The sequence below is a fragment of the Coturnix japonica genome, chromosome 23 (assembly GCF_001577835.2).
Source record: "Coturnix japonica isolate 7356 chromosome 23, Coturnix japonica 2.1, whole genome shotgun sequence".
NCBI lineage: Eukaryota > Metazoa > Chordata > Aves > Galliformes > Phasianidae > Coturnix > Coturnix japonica.
The window spans coordinates 1,340,377-1,362,201 of NC_029538.1; the positions used below are offsets into that span (position 1 = coordinate 1,340,377).

Genomic DNA, 21,825 nt, shown 5'->3' on the forward strand with positions numbered 1-21,825 from the left:
CCCGCCCCTCTCGGCGCGGAGCACGCCGGGACCGCCCCCCGCCTGAATGGGGCAGATGCAAGATGGCGGCCAACGCGAACTCGGCCGGAGGAGGAGGCGGCCTCTCGCTCTTCGAGTGTCCCAGCTGGTGAGCGGGCCGCGGCCGCACGGCTCTGCGCTGCTGCGGGGCTCGCAGAGGGACGAGAGCGGCTGCCCGGCCGGGTCGGGCCGAGCCGGGGGAGTGGCGCTGGGGCGGGACGAAGCGCGGGGCTGCGGCGCCTCACGGCCGGGGGGATGGAGCCTGGCCGAGCCTGAGCGGGCCGAGGGGAGCGGGGCAGCGTTGGGTCGGGGGTGTGGGCCGGAGGGAGCCCGGCTCGGCGCTGCGGGGCCCAATGGGGGCGGCTCGGGCCGGAGTGGTGCTGTGTGAGGCCGAGATGTGGCGGTGCTGCGCCTCGACCGAGTAGCGCTGGGGCGGCGGGCGCGGCTGTGTGGGGATGGAGGTAGAGCGGGGAGCCGGAGCGATATGGTGTGATGGGATGTGATGGGATGATGTGATGTGATGGAGGGGATGGGACTTGGGGTTGGCTCAGCCGGTGTTCTGCACAGCGCCGTGTCCGCAGCTGGGCTGGAGTGCGGCCTCCCCCGCTGCCCCGCCGGGCCCTGCTCGGGATGGATGGGAGCAGCGGATCATGGCACAGCCGAGCTGAAAGGCGATGGATGGTGAGAGCACTCCGCTCTAATTGCACAGTCATCCGGCTGCAGGTCCGGGCTGTTAGTGCTGGGTGGCAGGACTCAATGAGTACTCAATGTGCATGGCCAACGTGCTTTTCAGTTTTCGTTTGTAAACCCATCTAAACCTTAAATCCAAGTAGTGTCTGAGCTGGGTATAGGCAGTATCAAGCATTTCTGTGAGACAAGATGGTGACGTGCAGAACAGCAATATGATTTAGATCAAAGCAGCAAACAGAACCACAGCATGGTTGGGTTGGAAGGGACTACCCAGATCATCCAGTTCCGAGCCCTCTGCCATGGCAGGGCTGCCCCATGTCCATCTATGGCCCCAAGAACCTCCAGGGATGGGGCACCTGCAGCGTGGAACAACTTGACTTACATTTGGTGATAAATGTGAATGACTTCTGCCACTGAAAGCTGTAGATGGAACAGCTGGGAGATGTATGGCTTACTCAGTGCTCAGTTTCAGTTGCTTGAATGCTGTTGCAGAACAGTTCCTAAAGAAATAGCGTATGGAGAGGAGGGCTGTGCCTGTGAATGGCCTTTTCATCTCTCTTGCTTTCTGGCTCTGCTGCAGGCAGGGCAGGGGCTCACAGCCAGGCAGCTTTCTGCACCGTGCTGCTGCTGACCTGACCCAGGTTTGAAGCACAATCCATTGCATTGGGATCCGCTCCAAGCCGGGGTTTTCACACCCAGCAGTAAGAGGTCACCTCGGGAGAGTGGGGCCCTGTTTCTGCCTAACAATTCCAATCTTTTTTGCTTTCTTTCCCCTTTTATCTGAATGATCTTTTACTATAACTTCCTGAAGTACTTCACAAGTAAACCAGAGTTTACTAGTGTAAAATATAGTCCGGATATTCACTAAGTGATGAGTTCTGTAGAGTGGTTCTGTAGAGTGGAACTGGCTCACAGTGACAGAGCTGGACCAGTCTGAGGCTCTGAATTCCAGAGAATCTCAGTGTGTTTATAACCCAAACTTTGGTTTGGACAGCCGGGAGGATCTTAGCAGGGAAAGCTGTGGGTGTTCAGAATCCATCATGTTTTGGGGAGTCTTCATGGTGAGTAGCAGCTTCTTCTGCAGGGAGTGCCTTCCAATCTCATTAACTTGTATTGGAACCAAAGCCACAGTCTTTACTTACCTGTTGGTTTCATTTCTGTCTCCACATGGAGCTGCTGTAAGGGCTACAAACACCTATATAAGAAATATATCTTAACCATAACTGCCCAGTATTGTAGGTTTTTTTCTTGTCTTTAAACTGTTGCTCATGCTTTTGAGCTCTGTTGCTGTATCTGTTCTTCCTTAACATGGATAATATTGTAGTAGAAAAGAAGTTCAAGGGTTTCAATGGCTTAAAGTCCGGGCTTTGGTTTAGTTCTCATGCTGGTATGGGTTACATATCCTGACAGTGATTTTACACAGGTCTCTGGTGAGCTCTAGAGCTCTGGAAATTGTGCCTTGTCCTTGAAGTTCAGCATGAGGATGTGCATAGCAGTCACCTACACTGAGATGTTAGGAAGTGGCTTAATTAGTCTTCTGAGCCCACAATTAAAAACCTAAATAATTGACCTGATTTTAAACGAACACAGTGGGACTGGATTTGGCCTGTCTGTGTCCTGAGCAGCTAAAGCTCCGGATTTCTCTATGGGCTGGATAGGGTTTGCTTCAGTGAGGCTTTCCATTTCAGATGGTTTCTGCATCCATAACCCTGCTGTTCTATCAAAACCCAGTTCGGATGTTGCTTTAGTTTGATGATGTCCCTCTGAAATACATCATTGCTAATCATTACTAAGCAGTTTTCAATTGGAATTGCTATGGGAAGGCCTGGATTTCTCCATGTCCAACTGCTGGGCTGTATTTTGAGGGAATGAATTGAATTGAGGAGCAGATGCCATAGGACCTTTAGTTCTCTCTAATGGGGTATTTATGGCCCTTCTTTCAGAGGCTCTATATGCAGTTCTGTACGCAGTATGGAGACCTTATTCCTAAGCAGGTAACCAAGGGAACCTGAGTGAAGCAGTGCAGTCTGTGTGGAACTGTGCATTGTAACAAGGCAACAAACAGTATTAAGGTGAAGTTCTACAATTGCTTTAATCCAAATGGAATGCTTTGTTCAGTTAAAGCAGCCACGGTTCTCAGAAGTCATCCAGAAAATAGAGCTCGTGGGGACCTGCTGTGGAGGGCAATTAAGAACGTGCTGATTTGAAGGGTTTTCCCAAAGGAATGAAGCTGCTTCATAGGATAAGGTCCCCTTCCCATTGAATGCTGTCATTTCTTCCATGCTATCTGTGTTGGTAGCCAGTGTTTTTGTATTACTCAGCTTGGAACCCTTCAGATGTTTTTGACCATCATCAGTTCTAGGGGAGGGGGGGGAGGATGGTAGAAGATCCTGTTCCTCTCAACAGCTCAGAGACTGGCTGTTCTTAAGGTAATGTGACAACAGAGCCCTGGGGAGGCCCTTACACTGACAGGTCCAGTCTGTCCCCTTCTCTCCTTGTGGGCTTCCTGTTGGGAGCTGCTCTATTTGGTTTGTGAAGTCGCTGTCTTATGGTTGGAGCAATGAAGCTTGAAATGCCCTGCGTTCTGTTAGCTCAACTCATTGTAAACATCTGTGGTTTATGTGTAGGCAGAAGGAACCTGCGTGGAGCAAAAGGACAATTTTTGGCTGTTTAATCTTTGTTTTCCCCAAATAAATTTACTTACATTTGTGTTGCATCGATCTGTAGATCTAATAGAGTATTAGCTCTGCTATTAATGAACTTCTCACTAAATACTTTCATACTAGACTTAATTTTCTTTGTTTTCCAGGGCAGGAAAACCTCCACCTGGCTTACATTTGGATGTAGTCAAAGGAGACAAACTCATTGAGGTATGAGAGCAGATTGTGTGTGTGCTGAGTGTATCACAGATAAAGACACCGGTGGTAGAAAATCACATGGCACTTTCCACACCTACTCAGAAGTATTTTATAAATTGATTAAGATACCAGAATATGCTTTGCAAAGGAAAAATAAACAGAGAATTTACTAATAAGCTTATATTTTCCCAGGCCAGAAGCCAGTAAAATGAGGCTTTATGGGGACAGTCCATAACTTGTTGATTTTATAGATTGTTCTAAGAGATTGCTCTTAGTTAGTCCACATTTGAAAGCACAGGTAGCTGGCAGTGCCAGCATTGACCTGTGTGAGATCTTTGCTCAGCCTTAATTTGAAAGGAACTAGGTACCAACATGTGTAATCACATCTTCACTGTACTTCATTGCATCATGTAATGTGTAGGTGAGTTGGCTCTACCAGCTACTTGGACTATCCTTCAGTGCATCTATCCTTCACTGGCTCTCCCTAGCCCACAATAGCTTTCAATCCCATTGCATTTTTTTTGTCTTCAAACCATGATCCGTGTCTTTTTTTCAGTATTGTTGCATGTTAGGAACTGCTTTAGAAGTTTCAGAGGTCAGAGCTGAATTAGGACTGCTTGCCAGCTCAGCCATCCCACTGCCATCCTATCAATAGCATCTGTGGTAAGGACTGTACGTGGCATCAGGCTTTCCAGTATTTCTTTCAGGCCATGTAAAGAGATGGTGAGCAAAGCCAGCTGGCAGTGCCTTTGTCGTTTTTCTGGGTCTCTGGCAGGTGGCCTCACTGCAGCCCTCCCACCTGGGAGAATTATTCTACTTATTCTACAAGACAAGGTTTTTCTTGTCATATTTCTTTTGGATTTTTGAGAATGGAAGAGCCTATATGGAGCTCGCTGCTAAATTAATCCACAGTGGCTATCAAGGGAGATCTGATCCAGACTGCAGGCAGGAGAGTGCACTGCAGAAGCTGAGAATGCACCATGGCTTTAGACAATACACAAACAAAATCAGTATTGTTAAACTGTCATGTAGAAATATCATCCTGGTCCTGTCAGATTCCAAGGATGGATGGTAAGGATGTGTAGCCTGGAGGTCCTGCTTGCTGCAGTGGCTCCTTGAGCACTTGATACTAACCGAGCCATCTGTATCCCAGGTCTCTTCCAGAGGTCTGAGGAATACTTTGTGATTGCTGGGTCTGAAAAGTGCAACATGAAAACAAGCCCTGCAGTGTTTAAGCTCAGTGTGTAAAGGATGACACTGGGTTATAGCTCAGAGGCACAGAAAATCTTAGAGACATTACAGTGAAGTAAAGGCAAGACTTTCAATCTTCACAATCTTCACAAAACCTCTTGAAACGCCATTTAATGAGTGTGAATGAAAACCTATTGGACCTTTGTTTTGGAGTAGATTTTGGACAAGAATGAGATCGATTTTTGTGGTCCTTGAAGTCATAAAACAGCTAAATGCTGAAATATGGAGTAAGAAACAAGCTTTTAAAGATCCATTTATTTGTATGCCAGTTTTCTTTAGGTAACTTGTTTGAATATGCATAAATAGAATTTAAGGCTCACCTGTCTCACAAACTGAAACCACAGATTTCATGGGTACGGAGGTATTGAATTTGGGAAGAGCACTCAGTGCTGTACTGAATGGGGGCAATACTGTGTACTGCTTGTCATAGAGCTGCTGGTGTGAAGTTGGATCCCCACAAAGCCCAGCTCACCTTTCTCAAAAGGTGCCTTATAACAAATGCTATTCGCAGTTCAGTAGCTGGGTGAAACAACTATAATATTAAGGGGCAATAAATGTGGCAAGGGAGAACATTGGAATGCTAAGTGTTGATTAGGGATTGCAGAGGAAAAGGGGTGGTCTTGTGAAAACCAGTATTTGCAAAGAGACAGTGATAATGAAGTACCCAGATGATACAAGAATCTGGGAGACTCTTTCAGTCTATCAGTGTATTGTTCTAGTTTGAATTATAGTGAGTCTTCAATGTATGCAGTTCTTCACCAGGCACAAGTAAGTTCAAAGGAGAGACCTGCATGCATCAGGTGTTCCAACAGGAAGAATATAACTGTTCTCATTTTATTTACACATGGACCTTGTTTGTCAACAGATGCTCTGCTTGAAGGCGAATTTCTGATTAAACAGTGGTTCTTGATGCATCAAGTGAGATGTTAGAGACAGGAGTAACTGGGCATCTCCCACATTCAGCTGTTCTGAATGGAAAAATGGAAATTTCTGTGTTAAATGGTGTCAAACACTGCTGACATATCAGTCAGTTTATGATGCTTTGTTATGCATTTACTTTGTTTATTCACATTCTTGAATTTTTACAGGAAGCTCCAAAAGATTCTAGGTGTCTAATATCCTCTTCTGTTTGTTATTCTACCTCAGAAACTCATCATTGATGAGAAGAAATACTATCTCTTTGGGAGAAATCCTGATCTGTGCGATTTTACCATTGACCACCAGTCTTGCTCTCGGGTCCATGCTGCCTTGGTCTATCACAAACATCTCAAGAGGGTTTTCCTCATAGATCTAAACAGCAGTAAGTAGCAGAGCATTTAATCCAACAGTGTTACTGTTTCAGTGCTTCAACGTTTTTGAATGAGATATGCTTTCCTTTTCTATTTTGTTCTTGTTTGCACTGTGTGGCCAGATGGTCATAATCTAAAATAGCATCTTAGTGAAAGATTGGCAGTGGTTAAGAGCAAGTAGGTGCATGTTCCAGGCAGCTTACTTCTGCTTCCCCTCATGTTTAAAGCGGCATTTCTAGACTCTTAAGAGACGAAGAGAGTGAAAGAAAATCACTTGACCTTCAGCAATTGTGATGAAACTTTCTATTCTGGGGGTGGTTTTTAAGATCTGAAAGCTGAAATACTGTGTTTTCCACCAAGAGAATGATTCCAGACAGGGTACCTTGGGGCGTACAGGATCTTCTGCAGTCTGTCTTAGTTTGTGTGATGGTAGGTAAAATACACACAGCTGATGTTTTCAGCAGTGCTTCATTGGTTTGTATCTCTGGAAACCACGTACAGGTTTTGAACTTCTCAAGGTTTGAGCGCTGTGAGCTCAAGCAGATGACTTAACATTGTTTTCCATTGTGATGTTCTTCTCAGCACACGGCACATTCTTGGGTCATATCCGTCTGGAAGCTCACAAACCCCAGCAGATACCCATTGATTCCACAGTTTCATTCGGTGCTTCTACGCGGGCCTATACTCTGCGAGAGAAGCCTCAGACACTGCCATCAGCAGTTAAAGGAGATGAGAAAATGGGTGGTGAAGATGAAGAGCTCAAGGGTTTGCTGGGCCTGCCAGAAGAGGAGACAGAGCTCGACGTGAGTATGATGGTCCACTGTTCTTAGGTGGTTTACCCATCTGCAACAGGTGGTGTTTTCTACTTGTTTGCTTGGTTCAGGTTCTTCATTTCTTGTTCATGAAGATGGTCTGAGGTGTCTTCTGCTGGCAGAAATGTACATACAGATCATCTAATTCTGCCATGATAGGGTATCCCAGAATCAGTACTCTAATAATCCCACTATTCAAGTAGTCTTTTCACAGTGGGACTGCAGACCTTCCAAAGAGTTGTCTCTTGCCAACTATATCACTGGTGATTTCCCATGCTGTTCCCCATTGCCAGATAACAGTAAGTGGAGAGCTGGTGGAAAGTGGCAAAGCAGTTTGCATGGTATTACGGGGTCATTGAGTTTAGAAAGGAGCTCTCAGGATCATTTGGTCCTAATCCTCTGCTTTTAGCATCACTACAAAAACACTCAACAGCATTTCTAGATGAACTGTTCCAGCATCAAAACGTTTTTTCTTCCTAGGGGTCTAGAGTTGAAACTTTGGAAATCTTTTGGCATGCACAGCTGCTGATAAAAGCAGACTTCACACACTTCTTGCTTAAAGTGTTTCTTCTCTAATTCTTTCTTTTAGAACCTGACAGAGTTTAATACAGCCCACAACAAAAGAATTTCCACACTAACTATAGAGGAAGGAAACTTGGATATTCAGAGACCAAAGAGAAAACGGAAGAATTCCAGAGTGACATTTAGTGATGATGATGAAATCATCAACCCAGGTAAGTAGTTCACTCCAGTTCCGTAGCTGTTTTATGTTAATGACATTAATAATATTTATATGGTTAATATTCGTAGTGCAGTTATTCGTAAGTCATGCCTTAATTTGGTAATGCATAACAACCATTCTTATTCATAATATAGCTCTCAGAACATCTTCATGTTTGATTTCCTTAGAGGCTGCATTGAGTTCTTCTGACTCCTTCAAGGCCTCCCAAGACCTTTCAGGACCAGCTCTTGTGCCTTTGAGCATGCACAGTCCAGCAGCACCTTTCAGCCCACAATTCCTTTCTGTCTGAGCGGTGTAAACTTGACTGTCCATCTATCCCTCCTCCTAGATCACTTCCTCGTTCTCTATTTGAATGGAAGTTTTCCTTGTCAGAGTAATTCATGAACCAAAGAGACAAAACCACTAGGTGTCCCCAACAGTCACTGTTCTTTATTAAAGCATGCTTCTGCTTTCTGAAGGCTTCTAGAGTGCTGGCTTTTAGGAAAGTAGATGCACGTACCAATTCTTCATGTAGATTCCTTTATGTCCTTACTTGACAGATGTTCTGTTTTGTCCTCTGTTGATTCTGAAAGCTGCACTGTTCTTCCCTTTGCAGAGGATGTGGACCCTTCTGTTGGGCGTTTCAGGAACATGGTACAGACAGCAGTAGTCCCTGTCAAGGTACAAAGTGACTTTCAACTCTCTAATCAATTCGCTATTACAGTGATTAACTCACCGTGTGGGTTACACCTTAGAAACATAATGTGCTGTGGTGGAAACGATTTTGTAACAAAAATTGTGTAGCATTTAGTTTAAGTAGCTTTCATGTTTCTTGTATTTTGAATAACTGTTAAAATGCTTTCCTCTACAGAAAAAACGGTTGGACAATCCGGGCTCACTGACCACGGATGACTCTGCAACACGGCGTATGCAAAACTTTCCCTACAGCGGAGGATTATATGGTGGTTTGCCTCCAACTCACAATGATGCGGGTTCCCAATCACACGGCGTCCATGGGACAGCGCTCATTGGTGGTCTGCCAATGCCCTACCCCAATCTTGCCCCGGATGTGGACTTGACTCCTGTTGTACCCTCAACAGTTAACATGAACCCAGCTCCAAATCCTGCTGTCTTTAATCCTGAAGCTGTGAATGAACCCAAGAAGAAGAAATATGCTAAGGAGGCATGGCCGGGCAAGAAGCCAACCCCTTCCCTACTGATCTGAGTTAGGTTTTGTTGAGGGAGGGTGGGAGTTACGAACTCCAGAAACTGTTCATGTGTGGTATTGTCCTCTTGAAATTTTAATGTCCTAACCAGATGTAATACGGAGATTGGAGAAATGAAATAATCCTTTAAAGATCTGTCTTCAAACACTTTTATAACTGTTTAAAAAAAAAGACAACGACAATATAGCTACCATCTCCCTTTGAACCAAAATATATGGCAGCCTTTTCTTAGCCTCTATCCCCAGAGGTCTTTACTATGAATTTTGATCATATAAGTTGAAGGGGCAGAATCACACAGTTTAGTTATCATTTATGGCATGACCCTGCAAATGTGTGTATTTAGGTGTTGTGCTTACTATGAGTAACGTCGTTCCTGCCAGGCTTGCTCATAGCAGGTCAGCTGTATCAGAAGTTGATATTCTTGGGGCCAGGCCTTCCAGAAATCCCACTTTCCTGAGTTCTAAAACTTGCAGAACACAGCTTTTATGTTTTATCTTTTCAAAGCCTCACACACGTGGGGCATTTCTTTTTTTTTTTCCTACTTTGGCTAAAACTTGTTTTAATTTCCACCTAAAGCACTGCAGCATCACATGAGTTTATGAGAACTTGGAGTTGACATGGGTGAGGAATCTCTGGGCTTCTTGAGCCGTGGTCCAGTGTTGTACCACAGACTGCTTTGTGGGTGGATAAAGGGGCACCCATGGATGGATCTGAGCTTGTGTCGGTGTTTGAGGCAGCAAACAAGCATGGCAAGCCTGGGAGCAATTGACTGGTGGCTGGAAACTACGGTGTACAAAGAATCAACAACAACGTAGTAATAACTCAAGGTGGAGTTAACACAGAAGGTACTTTTTTAAACTCGGTGGCCCTTTTAACTTAAACAGTTTCATTTTTACTTGCAAACAGCGTTTCTGAGCTTAGAATGTGCAGCAAGGCACAGGTAAACGTAAGCAGCCATCAGCGGTGTTACAGGACTCTCATGTTTAACAACTAAGACTGCAATCTCTGCAGTATTTTGGCTGCTGCTAACAGAGAATAAGAATTATGTGCAACCTAAAGCTGGAATACAAACTCTCAGTAGAGATTCTGCCTCACCCTGGATAAAGCATTGTGCCAAGTTCAAGTTGCTTTCACGACATGAGCTTTTCTCCTTTTTTTTCTTAACTATTTCATTTTTCCCCATTGAGTAAAGTGAGAGATGTGATTTGGGCCGTTGTTTCTAGCCCACGAGATCCTCCATTTTAGATTTGAAAATCTGATTCAGGTTTATTCGGATCATATGCCTTTATACAAGGTGAGGCCAGAGCCCTTTTGGGGTATTTTTTTTTCCTTAGGTTTATTTCTGATGTTAACACTATATATTGCAGTTCAGCTACGTAGCCACATTCCTTCGTTTGGAGGATTCCTCCAGGAAATGTGCACTAAAATGACAGTGGTACCCAGCTGTTCATTAGTGTGTACAGTACTGTAGCTACCAGGCTAAGAATTTCTGTGAACATATGATGGCTTCTGGAGCAGTGCTTTATTATAGTGCCTCTTCTGTGCTGTAGGCAGACTTGTGTTGGACAGATGCTTCAAAATCAGTGTGACTTCTGCATCTGCAGAGTGATTGCATCTATCATGGCGTCGAGGCAAATAGAGCTAGTGGCCACCCCACCCATAGGAGTGATGCCTTTAGAGACTGGTTTGTTCCCCCCCATGCCTTCGTATCTAGCTCAAACTATTACTCTGATAAACCTGGTAACTTCTCCATGATATAGTTGTGCCACTCTGTGCTTAGTTGCTATTGAAAATGAGACATCCTTCTTCCAGACACTCCGTACTCTCCCTATAAATCTCACACTTGATTTCTTTATTTCCAGGACGTAGAGTTTTCTGTTTCCAGCCAGTCCGTTTTATGAAGGCAACTCTTTACAGTAAGACTAGTTAGAGCAAGTAAGCATTGAACAGGTCATCATCTTTTTTTTAAAATCCTTTTCTTTTTTAATTATTATTATTATTTTTCATGGTTTGTTTGGTTTTGCCAGTGGCTCTTTGCAAGATCTTTCTTGAAAAGGGAAGCTTTACTGCTTATTGGTTTTTAAAGCTCTTCTCCTCCCTGGGTTTGTACAAGCTCTCATTATTTCAGAGCTTAGCGGCCATAGCTGGCCAGTACAGGAGGGGACAGTATAACATCCAGGGGCTTTGTACAGAAGTTTGTACACTTGTGTAATATGTAATAGGCCTTTTCACACTTTCTGTTGAGCTTTTTACCTGTAACCTTTACTATGTTGTAAATTAAATGCAGATTTTGCCAGTTTGGAGAGCGTAGTGTGTTCGTTCCCAGTCTACACTTCTTCTGCAGTGGAGATTGTACATTTGTTGTGGCCTATTAAAGGAGTTGTGCCACTGCAACCTATTGCTGCAGGCTTGTTCTTAGTGGCTGGCTCAGGCTGCAGCTTTTAAAGCAGCTTCTTGTGACTTGATGCTTTGCTGCCTTGTGCTGCAGCACGTTGCACTTCTGGACAAAATAGTGCTGCTTATCATTGGGTTTGTTGCTAAGTGGAGGTTCTGAATCATCTCTCTACCAAAATTAAACTTCAGAGCCCAGCTTAGCTCTGTTTGTTGCCTTAGCTTGCTGGCTCTGGCCTGCAGACTCACCTTGTTGTGCTGTCCTTTGTCACACTGTGTCTCTGCAGCTTGCCCTGGGAGAGCTGTAGTAAAGAGCAGTAAACTGAGGCTTGCTTAAAGATAACCTGCTGCGTACTGCTGGGGGGGATCCTTAAGCTTTGTTGGATGTAGTAAGATACAGGCTAAAGATCAGTAGTTCTTCTCAATTCAGGAATATTTAAGCATCTGCTGTGTCTTCATTCACCCAGGGAATGAAGGTCCTCGTTCATGGAAGCTCTGCAGTGCTATTGGGCCTTGCCTGCATGGTGTACAGGAATGGTAGTGTGAGGTAGAGGGGGGAAAGTAGGACTGTGCCCAGCTGAGGGCAGCCAGACCTGGTTTGGGTCATTATCTTTGAAATTAGCCTTCCCTGGAAGTCTTGTAACCCATCAGTGGTACCTGACTCACTGGTATCAGTGACTGTAACTCCCACTGTCCCTGTCTTCTTTTTGCTTCCCTCCTCCAAACAGCCTGTACCTTCACACTGACCATGGCTGTCCAGCAGTTCTGATGGTTGCCTCTGTGTCGTGTTTTGCTTCCTATGGATCTCCAGGAAATGCCGTCCTTTTCAGGGGAGCTTTAAGAAGAGGAGAAGCTGCTGAAGAGCCCACATCCACCTCGTGTATAACTGGATGCCATCTGGTACCATCCTGCACATCCTGGTCAATTCAGACATGTTTGCAGAACATGATTGAGGAGGCTTTAAATACCGAATGTGCTCCAAGTACCACTCTGGTTATTTGATATATCTGCCATGGTCCATTTGTTCTCTGTGAATTACTGCAGGGACTCAGCAGCAAGCAGCCCTACGTGCAAGGGTGGAGGATGTCGTGTACTTATAGGGCCTGTCCACGGGCATGGATGTGGCCCTTTGGTTCAGCACAGATCCCAAAGTGTTGGTTAGGATGTGGCACAGCTGAGGGCTTTGCCAAGGGCCCAGTGAGGTACTGATCCATCTCAGGGACAGCAGAGAGCAATCCATGGACTCAGGGAAGTACAGTGAACATGGAAATGATGCAGAGGAACATACCTTGAGCAGCCTTCTCTCTGCCAGGAGACAGCCCAGCATGAGCCACAGAACAGCTGGGGTTGGAAGGGACCTCAAGGATCATCCAGTTCCAACCCTCCTGCCTGTGAATGCATCACTTGAGCTGTTGTGCTGTGGAAAGAGCTCTCCTTTAGATGCAGTGCTGCAGCTGATAGACCTCAGCCAGCTGGTTGGTGCCCACCAAGCTGCTCTTTCACTCCTCCTCATCAACAGGAGAGAATACACACGTGGAGGTGGTCAGTTCTTATTTATGAGAGTCTTGTAGTCATGAAGAGGAACACCCAGTGTTGTTCATCACAGAGAAGTGGGATATCTGGAATTTAAAGCAGAACTTTGGCCTCGAGCAAATACCTCAACCAGACCGAAATATCAAAGTCATTTTGAGACATCACTTTCCCCCTTTGGAAGTTTCAAATCCTTTATCTAAGGCTTCCATAACCTTCAGGCAGCATCAGGTTATGAGCCCAGACCTCTCCGGGCAGCCTTCTGCATTGCTCCCTCATTGGCACAGCAGCATTTCCCATCGCAGTCAGATGGAACTTCCTTCACCATTGCTTATAAAAGGGCTCCTCCTGTCCGCTCTATCTTTTGCAGCCAGGAGCTGTGTGGGCTGATGGGAACCCTCTGCCAGTGTTGGCCAACAGCTTTTCCTGGGCTGATATCGCTGGGCCCATCTATCTGATAGGTTCTGTGTCTTCCTCTTTTGATCACTGTGTGTTGGCTGCCCCACATGCAGATGACAACTCGTTTGCATGAGGGTGTTGGTGTCAGCTGCCTCACTCTCATACCCAATTCAGCGCCTGAATGTATATAAACCATTTCCATCATCCTTTTTTCACCTTGTTCTATCAGCGATGATAACAAAAGGTGTTTTTGTGCTCTGGAGGAAAAGAGCAATTGCATTCACCTTCCTGTCAGCAAGATGAACCTGGAGGATTGGGGCAACTTCCTCTGATGCAAGTCCTCTGCTCTGCCCGATGGACCGTTAGAGCTTCAGGGGGATAAAAGCTAAAAGGTGGGTGACAGTGCTCTGTGCTCCATGCGTGGTGAGGAGCTGCAGTCTCCATGCCCTCTGTGCTGCCATAGCTGACCTGTCTGCACAGCACGGCCCTGCTGGGCAGGACCCCTCTGTGCTGGGACTCTCAGAGGGGACACCCAGTGAGGTGACATCCTTCAGCTGCCATGGGGGAAGTGAGGGCTGAGCACGGATGGGAATAAGGCAGTTTCATTGTGTGTTGAACCAATGGTTCCTGGGGTTGTTGGCCTCGTCCTCCTACAGACAGTGCTGGGGCAGGAGGAAGTGAAAACACTGGGAGTGATTCATTCCACTCCTTTACTGAGCCCAAGGCTTTGGCTTTGGGGCTGACACAGCCCTGACAGCTGCTTTTTCCCTCCTGCAGCTGCTCTGTGGCTTCTTACGGGCATCCCAGCCCTCCTGGCTCCACCACCAAGTGCCCATGAGCAGAGCTATGCAAGTGCTGGGTTTCCTCTATGCTGACTCTGCTTTGTTGTTTGATTTTCACTTCTGTGAATGGCAGCCTCAGCAAGAAGAGCAAGAACAGTCCTCAGGATCTTCTCTAACTGTGTTTGCTGCTCCTGAGCTTGGAAGCAGCTCCGTGGTATTGGTTTTGCTGGCTTTACTAATTATCACTGTTCCCTTTAGGCCACTGTAGGTTTCTGACCATTGAATTTTCCTGTATGATCTTTTATATTTAAACATATTTTCCTCCCTTCCGACTTTTGACCTAATCCTTTCTGTTTCCAGCCCCCCTTTCCCATGGCTGCACTGAACCCAGCATTGAACCCTAAGTTCAAGAGGGTTCATAGAGTTCATAGAGAAGGGCAACTAATATGGCCAGGGGGCTGGGATTGCAACACAACAATGCCCGTATTTACAGCTTGGGATATGCAAGGCTGAGCATTAGGGAAGCGTTCTGTTGGCTGAGGCTGCTGCACCCATGCGTGGCGTGGACCCCCTGACCACCAGTGCTGCGGTGGGTGCCAGGCTGGGGGTGTCAGCAGGACAACAGCCCTTGTCACAGAGCAGAGATGGGCTGTGGCCAGAGAGGGAACTACTGTGAGAAGCGGAACTGAAAAGCATGCAAAGTCAGAGCACAGCCCGGAGCTGGTTCCTACATCATTCACTCCCTGCCGTGTCCCGCAGCACCCAGCAGTGCAGCCATGGAGCCCGTCTCCTTCCAGGAATACATCTGCTCCCTGGATCCCACCACCCTTCCCCGCATCCTCAGGATTTGCTCCGGTGTCTACTTCCAAGGTGAGTGCAGGGTACCTGCATCCTCCAAGGCTCTGCCACCCCCCCACATCCCCTCTCCATGTCACCACAGCCTGGGTTCTCCTGCCCTGCCCTGTAAAGAGGAGAAGCAGTTCAGGTGGACTAACACTGCTTAGTAACTCATCAGGGAGGCACGTTTAACCTTGTCAGGAGCTTTGCTTTTCCAATCTCCTTGATTCACCCAGGATCTCTCTAAGGTAACTGAGAACCTTCTCACCTTGTCAGCACTTGTGGGTGCAGCCCAGGTGATGCTGCCCACCCCATAGAGCTGCTCTGAGCTCCACCATATTCAGCCCCCACTCATCCAGGTCAGCAGCAGCAGATTGTGTGACCAATAACAGTCTCTACCCCCCCGTAATCAAAGCATCAGGGCTCAGAATGAGTCAACTGGGCAGAAATAACCCCATTTCCAACCAACCTGCAAACATCTATGGGTAGGATTGGTGCTGGCAGCTTCCTGTACCTCTCCTGGAGTCCCCACACTGCTGAGAGCTCCCCATCCCTGTGCTCTGCTGGGCAGCAGTGGAGCTGGTGCACCTCCACCCCCCAGCCCATGAATGGGAGACACAGGGGCAGCACGGGGTGCAGATCCAGTTGATGTGACCAGGTCCAGTTTGTGACAGGTCCCTCCTCCCCCCGCAGGGTCCGTATATGAGATCTCTGGCATCGAGTGCTGCCTGTCAACCGGTGACCTGCTGAAGGTGACGGCTGTGACACTGCAGAAGGTGATCTGCGAGGATGTGCAGACGGGGCAGAAGTCAGAGCTGCCACCCACGTTTCAGGGTAAGCCGGGCAGTTCTAATCTATCCCACCCGCTCCACTTCTCCCCACAGGGCCCTCCGCCCCAGGAGCCCTTTGTGGCCGCAGGGTCCTCAGCTTTGCCATCCCACAGGTCTTTTCCAGCCCTCTCCAGCTCCATCGTCGCATCCTACATCACAGGGACCCCCCGTGCAGGGCAGTAGGCAGAAGGGCCTGACCCTGCTCCAGGCTGTGGGGCAGAGCGGAGGGCAGACACAGCCCCTGCTGTGCCCCAGCATCAGCCCCCACGCCTTGCTGCTGAGCCCCGTGTACGAGGTGCAGGCCATCATGCACTGTGAGTGCTGGGGTGGAGGTGCCAGGGGACGGGTTTGGTGCTGGGATGGGAGGCTGCAAGGAGTGGGGTGTGGGAAGGGATCTCTATAGTGGGGTGAGCACAAAATGAGGGCGGCTGTGCTCCCGCAGTGCGCAGGGAGCAGGTGAAGATCCCCTCCACGCTGGAGGTGGACGTGGAGGATGTGACAGAGGAGTGTCAAGACGTGCACTTTGCGCGGCCGCTGCTGCTGAGCGAGCTGCTGGGGATGGAGGAGCTGCTGCCGGCACAGGCCGAGATCCTGGAGGCTCCGCACGGCGCCGCCATCTTCCAGAGCTCCTGGGCCTCCCGCCTGCACAAGGGGCAGCGGCTGCAGATCCACGGCTGCTCCCACACATGGCGGGTCTTGGCCTCGGCCCGCAGCAGCACCCGCCGCTTCCTCCTCTCCAGCTCCTACCGGGGCCGGTTCCGCCTGCGGCCCCGGCAGTTTGTGGGGGTGCAGGAGCTGGCGGCCGGGCTGCAGCCAGGACAGCGGCTGCACGTGGTGGTGACGCAGGACTGCGAGGGCCGCGGGGATGACGTGCCGCCACTTAGTGTGGGAGACAGGCTGGAGGCCCAGTGGCTGCTGCAGAACAACGGCAGCACCCGGTTACTGTGCCGCCGCCGCAGCGAGGGCGAGGATGGAGAGGATGAGGAGGGTGAGGAGCTGCTGCTGCCGCTGGACCTGGGGGGCGGCTTCGTGGAGGAGGTGGGTGACAACAAGAAGTACGGGCTGGAGGAGCTGCTGGAACAGATGGCGCTGCCATGTGATGTGAGGGTGGCGGCCACGGACCCGTCGATGGAGCGGGACGTGTTGGGCTCCTTCTCCTCCCTGCGGTTGGAGGCCCGCATCTCCCAGCCCTTCCTGCTCAGCAGCTTCTGCGAGGAGCCGGATGAGGGCTTTGAGATCCCGCCACGTTGGTTGGACCTCTCCCTCGTCCTCACCGAGGAGCCCGTCAGCACACAGAGCCCATCCACGCACTGCTCCCACGTGGAGGAGCTGACCGAGGCCTTCTACTACCAACTGCTGGCACAGCTGCCGGGCGGCTCGGCCCCACCACCCCCACGGCCCCCCAAACCAAAGGCACAGACACACCAGGGCAGGAAGAACCAGGCACACCCCAAAGGAAGGCGCCCTGCCGTCCCCCAGCGCCCCACCAGCCCCCCAGCCCACCCGGCTCCTTCATTACCTCTGAAGGCAGAACAGCCCCCCATCCAGCAGAGCACCCCCAACAAGTACAGCCCGTGCCCCCGCAGGCTGCCAGCCCCACAGATCCATGACAGTCCTGGAAATACAGGTGAGGGGATGCGAACCCCAGTGGGTTTCCCATTGAGGGGAAGGGGAGCAGGCTGGGGCTCCTGCCATGGCCTAGCTTCAATTACACGCACTGTCTGTGCTATTCTCTTCCAGATGTGAAGAGCAGCGATGATGAACACAATTATGAAGCCATTGAAAGCAGCGTTCAGAAGACAATTCGCAAAGTGCAGACTATTCTTCCTTTTTAACCCCTCAGTTTCTGAAGCTGTCCAGACTCTGACTATTCTTAAACCTTACATTAAATTAAAGCTATTAAACAAATACAACCTCGGCGATCCACAGCATGACTTCTATCTGCCTCCATATGTCCCCACTATCCACAAATGCAAGCAGCTCACGTGCCTGAGGAGCAGCCACATGTGCAGAATAAATCCTCCCTGCTCTGCTGTGCTGGGATATCACGCTGTCGTGTCCTCAGCTGTTGCCTATGGGACTCTCCAGTTGCACCAGAGCAGCGTACAGTGGGGCAACCATCCTGGGAACTTGATAGGAGACACCACGAGAAGCACCAACACGGGGTAATTTCCAGTCCCAGCTGCTGTAGACCACAAGCAGGTACAAATCAGAGCTGGAAAATAAACCTTTAAGTTCCATTTATCAGCCAACTGCTGTTTGGGCTTTTATTTTCTCTCTCATTGTGCAGCTTTGGGTTCAGATTTGTGTTGTTCCTCCTCTCAGACAAGATAAAAATCTGTGCTGAAAGCCATAGTGTGCAGCTCTTGTGGAAAGCCACTCACACAGCTGATAAGCAGGGAGGAACAAGCTTCCTCCAGTAGGTCCTGTGCTAAGGAGAAAATAGGAACCAGCTCTTTACGAGCAGACCAGCACAGTGCAGCAAACAGGGCTCCCATCCATTGACTGCTCCAACAATCCTATGTCCTGCCTCTTAGCAATGCTAAACACTCACCACAGAAACCACACTCGGTCTATGGAGAACAGCTGGGCTCCTCACAGGGTCGTTAAGTGATTCTGAATATTTACGAAGCTCACAAACTGCTGCGGTTGTCGATTCCCAGCAGGCAGCTTTCAGTTCTGCATTTTCTACTACAGGAAATCAAGTGAGAACAGACACAGTGCAGGAGCCATCTTCAGGATGCTGCCTCTGTGAGCAAAGCAAGGCCAGGTAGAGAAAGAGGAAACAAAACTCATCACCTCCTCCCTGCTGCATCACCAATATCCACAATGCTCTGTCCTTTATTCCTATTGGCAGCGATGATCCTGACTCCAGGTGGATCCCAGATACAACCTGCAGCTTCTTTCATTAGAATCATTCACGTCTTCATATCCAGCTGTTCGTTCTTATCCATTCGACCCCTTGAAACAACTCATTTCAAAAGCTTAAGCAAATATTAAGTACAGACAACCCAATCCTGTGACGGCACAGGCTGTTTGTACCCACACAGCTGAGTTCTAATGGCAAATGCTTTCCTTCTTTAGCAAGGAGCAAAAGCCTCCAGAGCCACAGAAGCTTAAGACCACCCTAGTTTACATTTTAATGAAAATAGTATTCAAAAGCCATAGTAACAAGACCACCTCGTAGTACAAATATAGATTTAAGTGCACAAACTAATTATAAATCCAGTCATGATTACTGTACATTAACAGAACGTTTCTCTTGGCTACATTGTCCTTGAATTTCGGGGTGTGGGGAATCACTGAATAAGTGGGACTTGCACATGTTAGAAAGCAAACATCACCTTCCAAGTTGCAAAGCTCAGCAGGTTAATTCGAGACACCGAGAAGCACTTGGCTGGGAGCAAATCCAGGTGGAAAGAGCTTCAGTCAGCATCCGTAGACTTATAGTGATCATCATCCACAGTAGAGTAGATGTGTCCCTCGCTGCTAAGGAATTCAACTGCTTGCCTTGGAAGGAAAGAAGTCCATTAGTACCTGGCTCACATCAATGCCTTCCTCTCAACCATTTCCCACCTACGTGGGACCTGACGCCCCCAAAAACATCAGCTTCTACACACTTACTTGATTGTTGGTATGCTGACATTGTGGAGCTGAAGTTTCAGCTCTTGGAGACTCATCCCGTCTGGAGAATGGCAGTTTTTAATCAGGTTCAGCACCTGGAAGAACGTGAACCATCATCAGCACACAGCTCAGCTCTATCAGCACTGAACAGCGGGGCCAAAAAAGGATTATCAGCCTTCCAAGAATAACTGAGCTTTTATTTCTTGGTCCTACAACACAAAGCAGCAGCACCCACTGTGTCAGCTGTGCTCTGGAGAAGGTGCTGGCACCCACCTGACTCTGATGTGCTGTGAGTCCATTGACAGGCAGGCTGCCTCCACCATAGGCCCCCACGTCACTCATTCCAACAGAGGTAAACGACTGAGGTGCTCTTGATGCTGACTGCAATTACAAGAGTAATTGAATAAAAGAACTGTTGTGCACAGGCTGCTGCAAACCCAAGGCATGAAGGACATGAAGGACTTAGCCTTCTTTCAGAGGCATAATAATTAAAGATAGATTTCCAACAGAAACCAAGTAAAACTGGCCGCAATGAGAATGTCTCTCAATGGAAATCAAGACTCTCATCACACCCCATTGCAGCCCTTCAGCCTTTCCAGACCCACAACTTGCACAGTTTCCCACTGAACCCAGAGGTCCCTCCCTTTAGATCACCAGTAACAGCTGTAATGGAACCATGACCTTCAACTACACACCATAAGGTTCTTCCTGAGGATCATATGCGCATTAACAGTCTCAAGTATGTGCGTGGTGACCTCGTTCATGTTTTCCAGAGGCATGATCTTAAACGCCACCAAACTCTTCTTGTTCTTCCAGAGAAAAGACAGCAAATACCATTAACAGGGGAGCAACAGGAACATGGTTGCCATAGAACTTAAGCACTCTAGTTAGGAACAGGAGCAGCAGCGGGTGGGGAGTCCATCTGCCTTTAGTTAGCAAAGGTTTTCAACTTAAATGCCCATGTCTGGGCAAGTTTTGATCCAGCTGGCAATTGCTCTTTGCTTTAACACATACAGCATGATCTCAAGGATGACTGCTATGAGTTGACTCCTATATAACATGCTGTGATTATTGTTCCTGCTCTGCCACATCACCAACCCTTTATGCTGCTGCCCCAGCCTTGTTTGTTGTGGAGTCGCACATGACCTTACCTGAAAAGACCGAAGATGACCAGCAACTTTGACGTAAGTTCCTGGGGGCACCACGATATTCTCACTACCTGCCTCCTTACAGAGAAAGGAGAAAGCAAAGAGCTGCTGATCCATCTCTCAGTTATCATACTAAACAACTTTAGGACTGCTATCTCAATCAAACACAAACGACACCCATTCAATCAGTACAAGCAGTCAGGTAAATGTAGCTACAGATGGGAAATCCTTATTTGGATGCACTGTCGGCTTGACAGCAATCAGTGCCAGCTGTGCATTCTGGGAGCAGTCACAGGATCTTATGGCAAACCTGTAGATAAACCAACTGAGAATCTCTTTAATTACTTCCAGTTGTTCAGCTCAGTGCAGCTGTTCATCTCCAGCCACATTCACTGCCAACTGATCACTGTTACCGCAGCACCCAGCCTGGCTCTAACAGGGACATCCATTGATGCAGCTCACACACTGTTTTACCCCCATAGCAGCACCTCAGGACGGTTCCATTGCTTACATCGGTGTCAACCCACTGCCTCACGTCCATGGGTGCCGCTGTCATGTCATCCACCTTGTACAGGATGTTGGTGGGCGCCTTCTCTGCGTGTCGAACGATGCCCACCACGGTGACCTGCGGGGGGAGGGCGGTCAGGGGGCGGGGTGAGACACCAGCGGCCCATCAGAACCAGCTTAATGGGAGAGGGGTGTGGGGTTATAGGGGGTGTGGGACTATACGGGGGTGTGGGACTATAGGGGGTGCCCACCTGCGAGATCTCCACGTCATGGATACGGAACGCCTCGTCCACCTGCTCGGCTGCCAGCAGCTGCGACACGGTGCAGGGCACGATGCTCTGCGAGCGGCTGCGCTGTGGGGGGGGGTGAAGGGGGACGTGATGGGCCCCACAGCCCCACAGCCCGGGCCCCACAGCCCGGCCCCCACAGCCCCACAGCCCGGCCCCACAGCCCCACAACCCAGCCCCACAGCCCCATAGCCCAGCCCCATAGCCCAGCCCCATAACCAGCCCCATAGCCCAGCCCCATAGCCCAGCCCTACCTGCTTCTTCTCGGCCTGCCCGCCCGCTGGTGAACTGAATCCTCCCGGTGACTGCGTGTATCCCCCCGCGGGGCCGTAACCGCCATCGAAGTTACCTGTGAAGGGATGATCGGAGCCGTGAGCTGCGCAGACCCATCTCACACCCCACACCCCACATCCCCCCACACCCGCCCGTCCCGCACCGTGTCCGCCCCACATGGCGCCTCAGCACCGACTGCGGAGCCACCCGCTCCTCCAGCACCGCGTCCCGCGCCCCGCTACCAGGAGCCAATCACAGCCCTCCGTCTTCCGCCAGCTTCCGATAGCGAGATCCAATCACCTCTCTCTTTCTTCCAGCGCTAAGATCCAATCACATCCCTCCTTCTTCCGGC

General features: G+C 48.9%; 3 protein-coding genes and 1 non-coding gene across 4 annotated transcripts; 3 read left to right on the forward strand and 1 right to left on the reverse strand.

The window, feature by feature from the left end:
• On the forward strand, nucleotides 1–11,161 carry PPP1R8 (protein phosphatase 1 regulatory subunit 8). The gene is made up of 7 exons (XM_015883493.1): nucleotides 1–127; nucleotides 3,518–3,578; nucleotides 5,964–6,117; nucleotides 6,689–6,909; nucleotides 7,508–7,652; nucleotides 8,256–8,320; nucleotides 8,511–11,161. The coding sequence occupies exons 1-7, from the start codon at nucleotides 63–65 to the stop codon at nucleotides 8,862–8,864; spliced, it is 1,065 nt and encodes a 354-aa protein (XP_015738979.1). The 5' UTR covers nucleotides 1–62; the 3' UTR covers nucleotides 8,865–11,161.
• Nucleotides 4,684–4,849, forward strand: LOC116654360. Its single transcript, XR_004309556.1, has one exon.
• A 124-nt stretch (nucleotides 11,162–11,285) lies between the features above and the next one.
• Nucleotides 11,286–17,886, forward strand: THEMIS2 (thymocyte selection associated family member 2). The gene is made up of 6 exons (XM_015883490.2): nucleotides 11,286–13,577; nucleotides 14,727–14,837; nucleotides 15,498–15,638; nucleotides 15,748–15,948; nucleotides 16,077–17,261; nucleotides 17,375–17,886. The coding sequence occupies exons 2-6, from the start codon at nucleotides 14,744–14,746 to the stop codon at nucleotides 17,467–17,469; spliced, it is 1,716 nt and encodes a 571-aa protein (XP_015738976.1). The 5' UTR covers nucleotides 11,286–13,577; nucleotides 14,727–14,743; the 3' UTR covers nucleotides 17,470–17,886.
• An 864-nt stretch (nucleotides 17,887–18,750) lies between these two features.
• RPA2 (replication protein A2) lies at nucleotides 18,751–21,764 on the reverse strand. The gene is made up of 9 exons (XM_015883497.1): nucleotides 21,637–21,764; nucleotides 21,455–21,549; nucleotides 21,165–21,266; nucleotides 20,918–21,031; nucleotides 20,410–20,484; nucleotides 19,954–20,067; nucleotides 19,532–19,639; nucleotides 19,259–19,353; nucleotides 18,751–19,144 (listed from the first exon to the last, which is right to left on the reverse strand). The coding sequence occupies exons 1-9, from the start codon at nucleotides 21,650–21,652 to the stop codon at nucleotides 19,060–19,062; spliced, it is 804 nt and encodes a 267-aa protein (XP_015738983.1). The 5' UTR covers nucleotides 21,653–21,764; the 3' UTR covers nucleotides 18,751–19,059.
• Nucleotides 21,765–21,825: the final 61 nt, after the last annotated feature.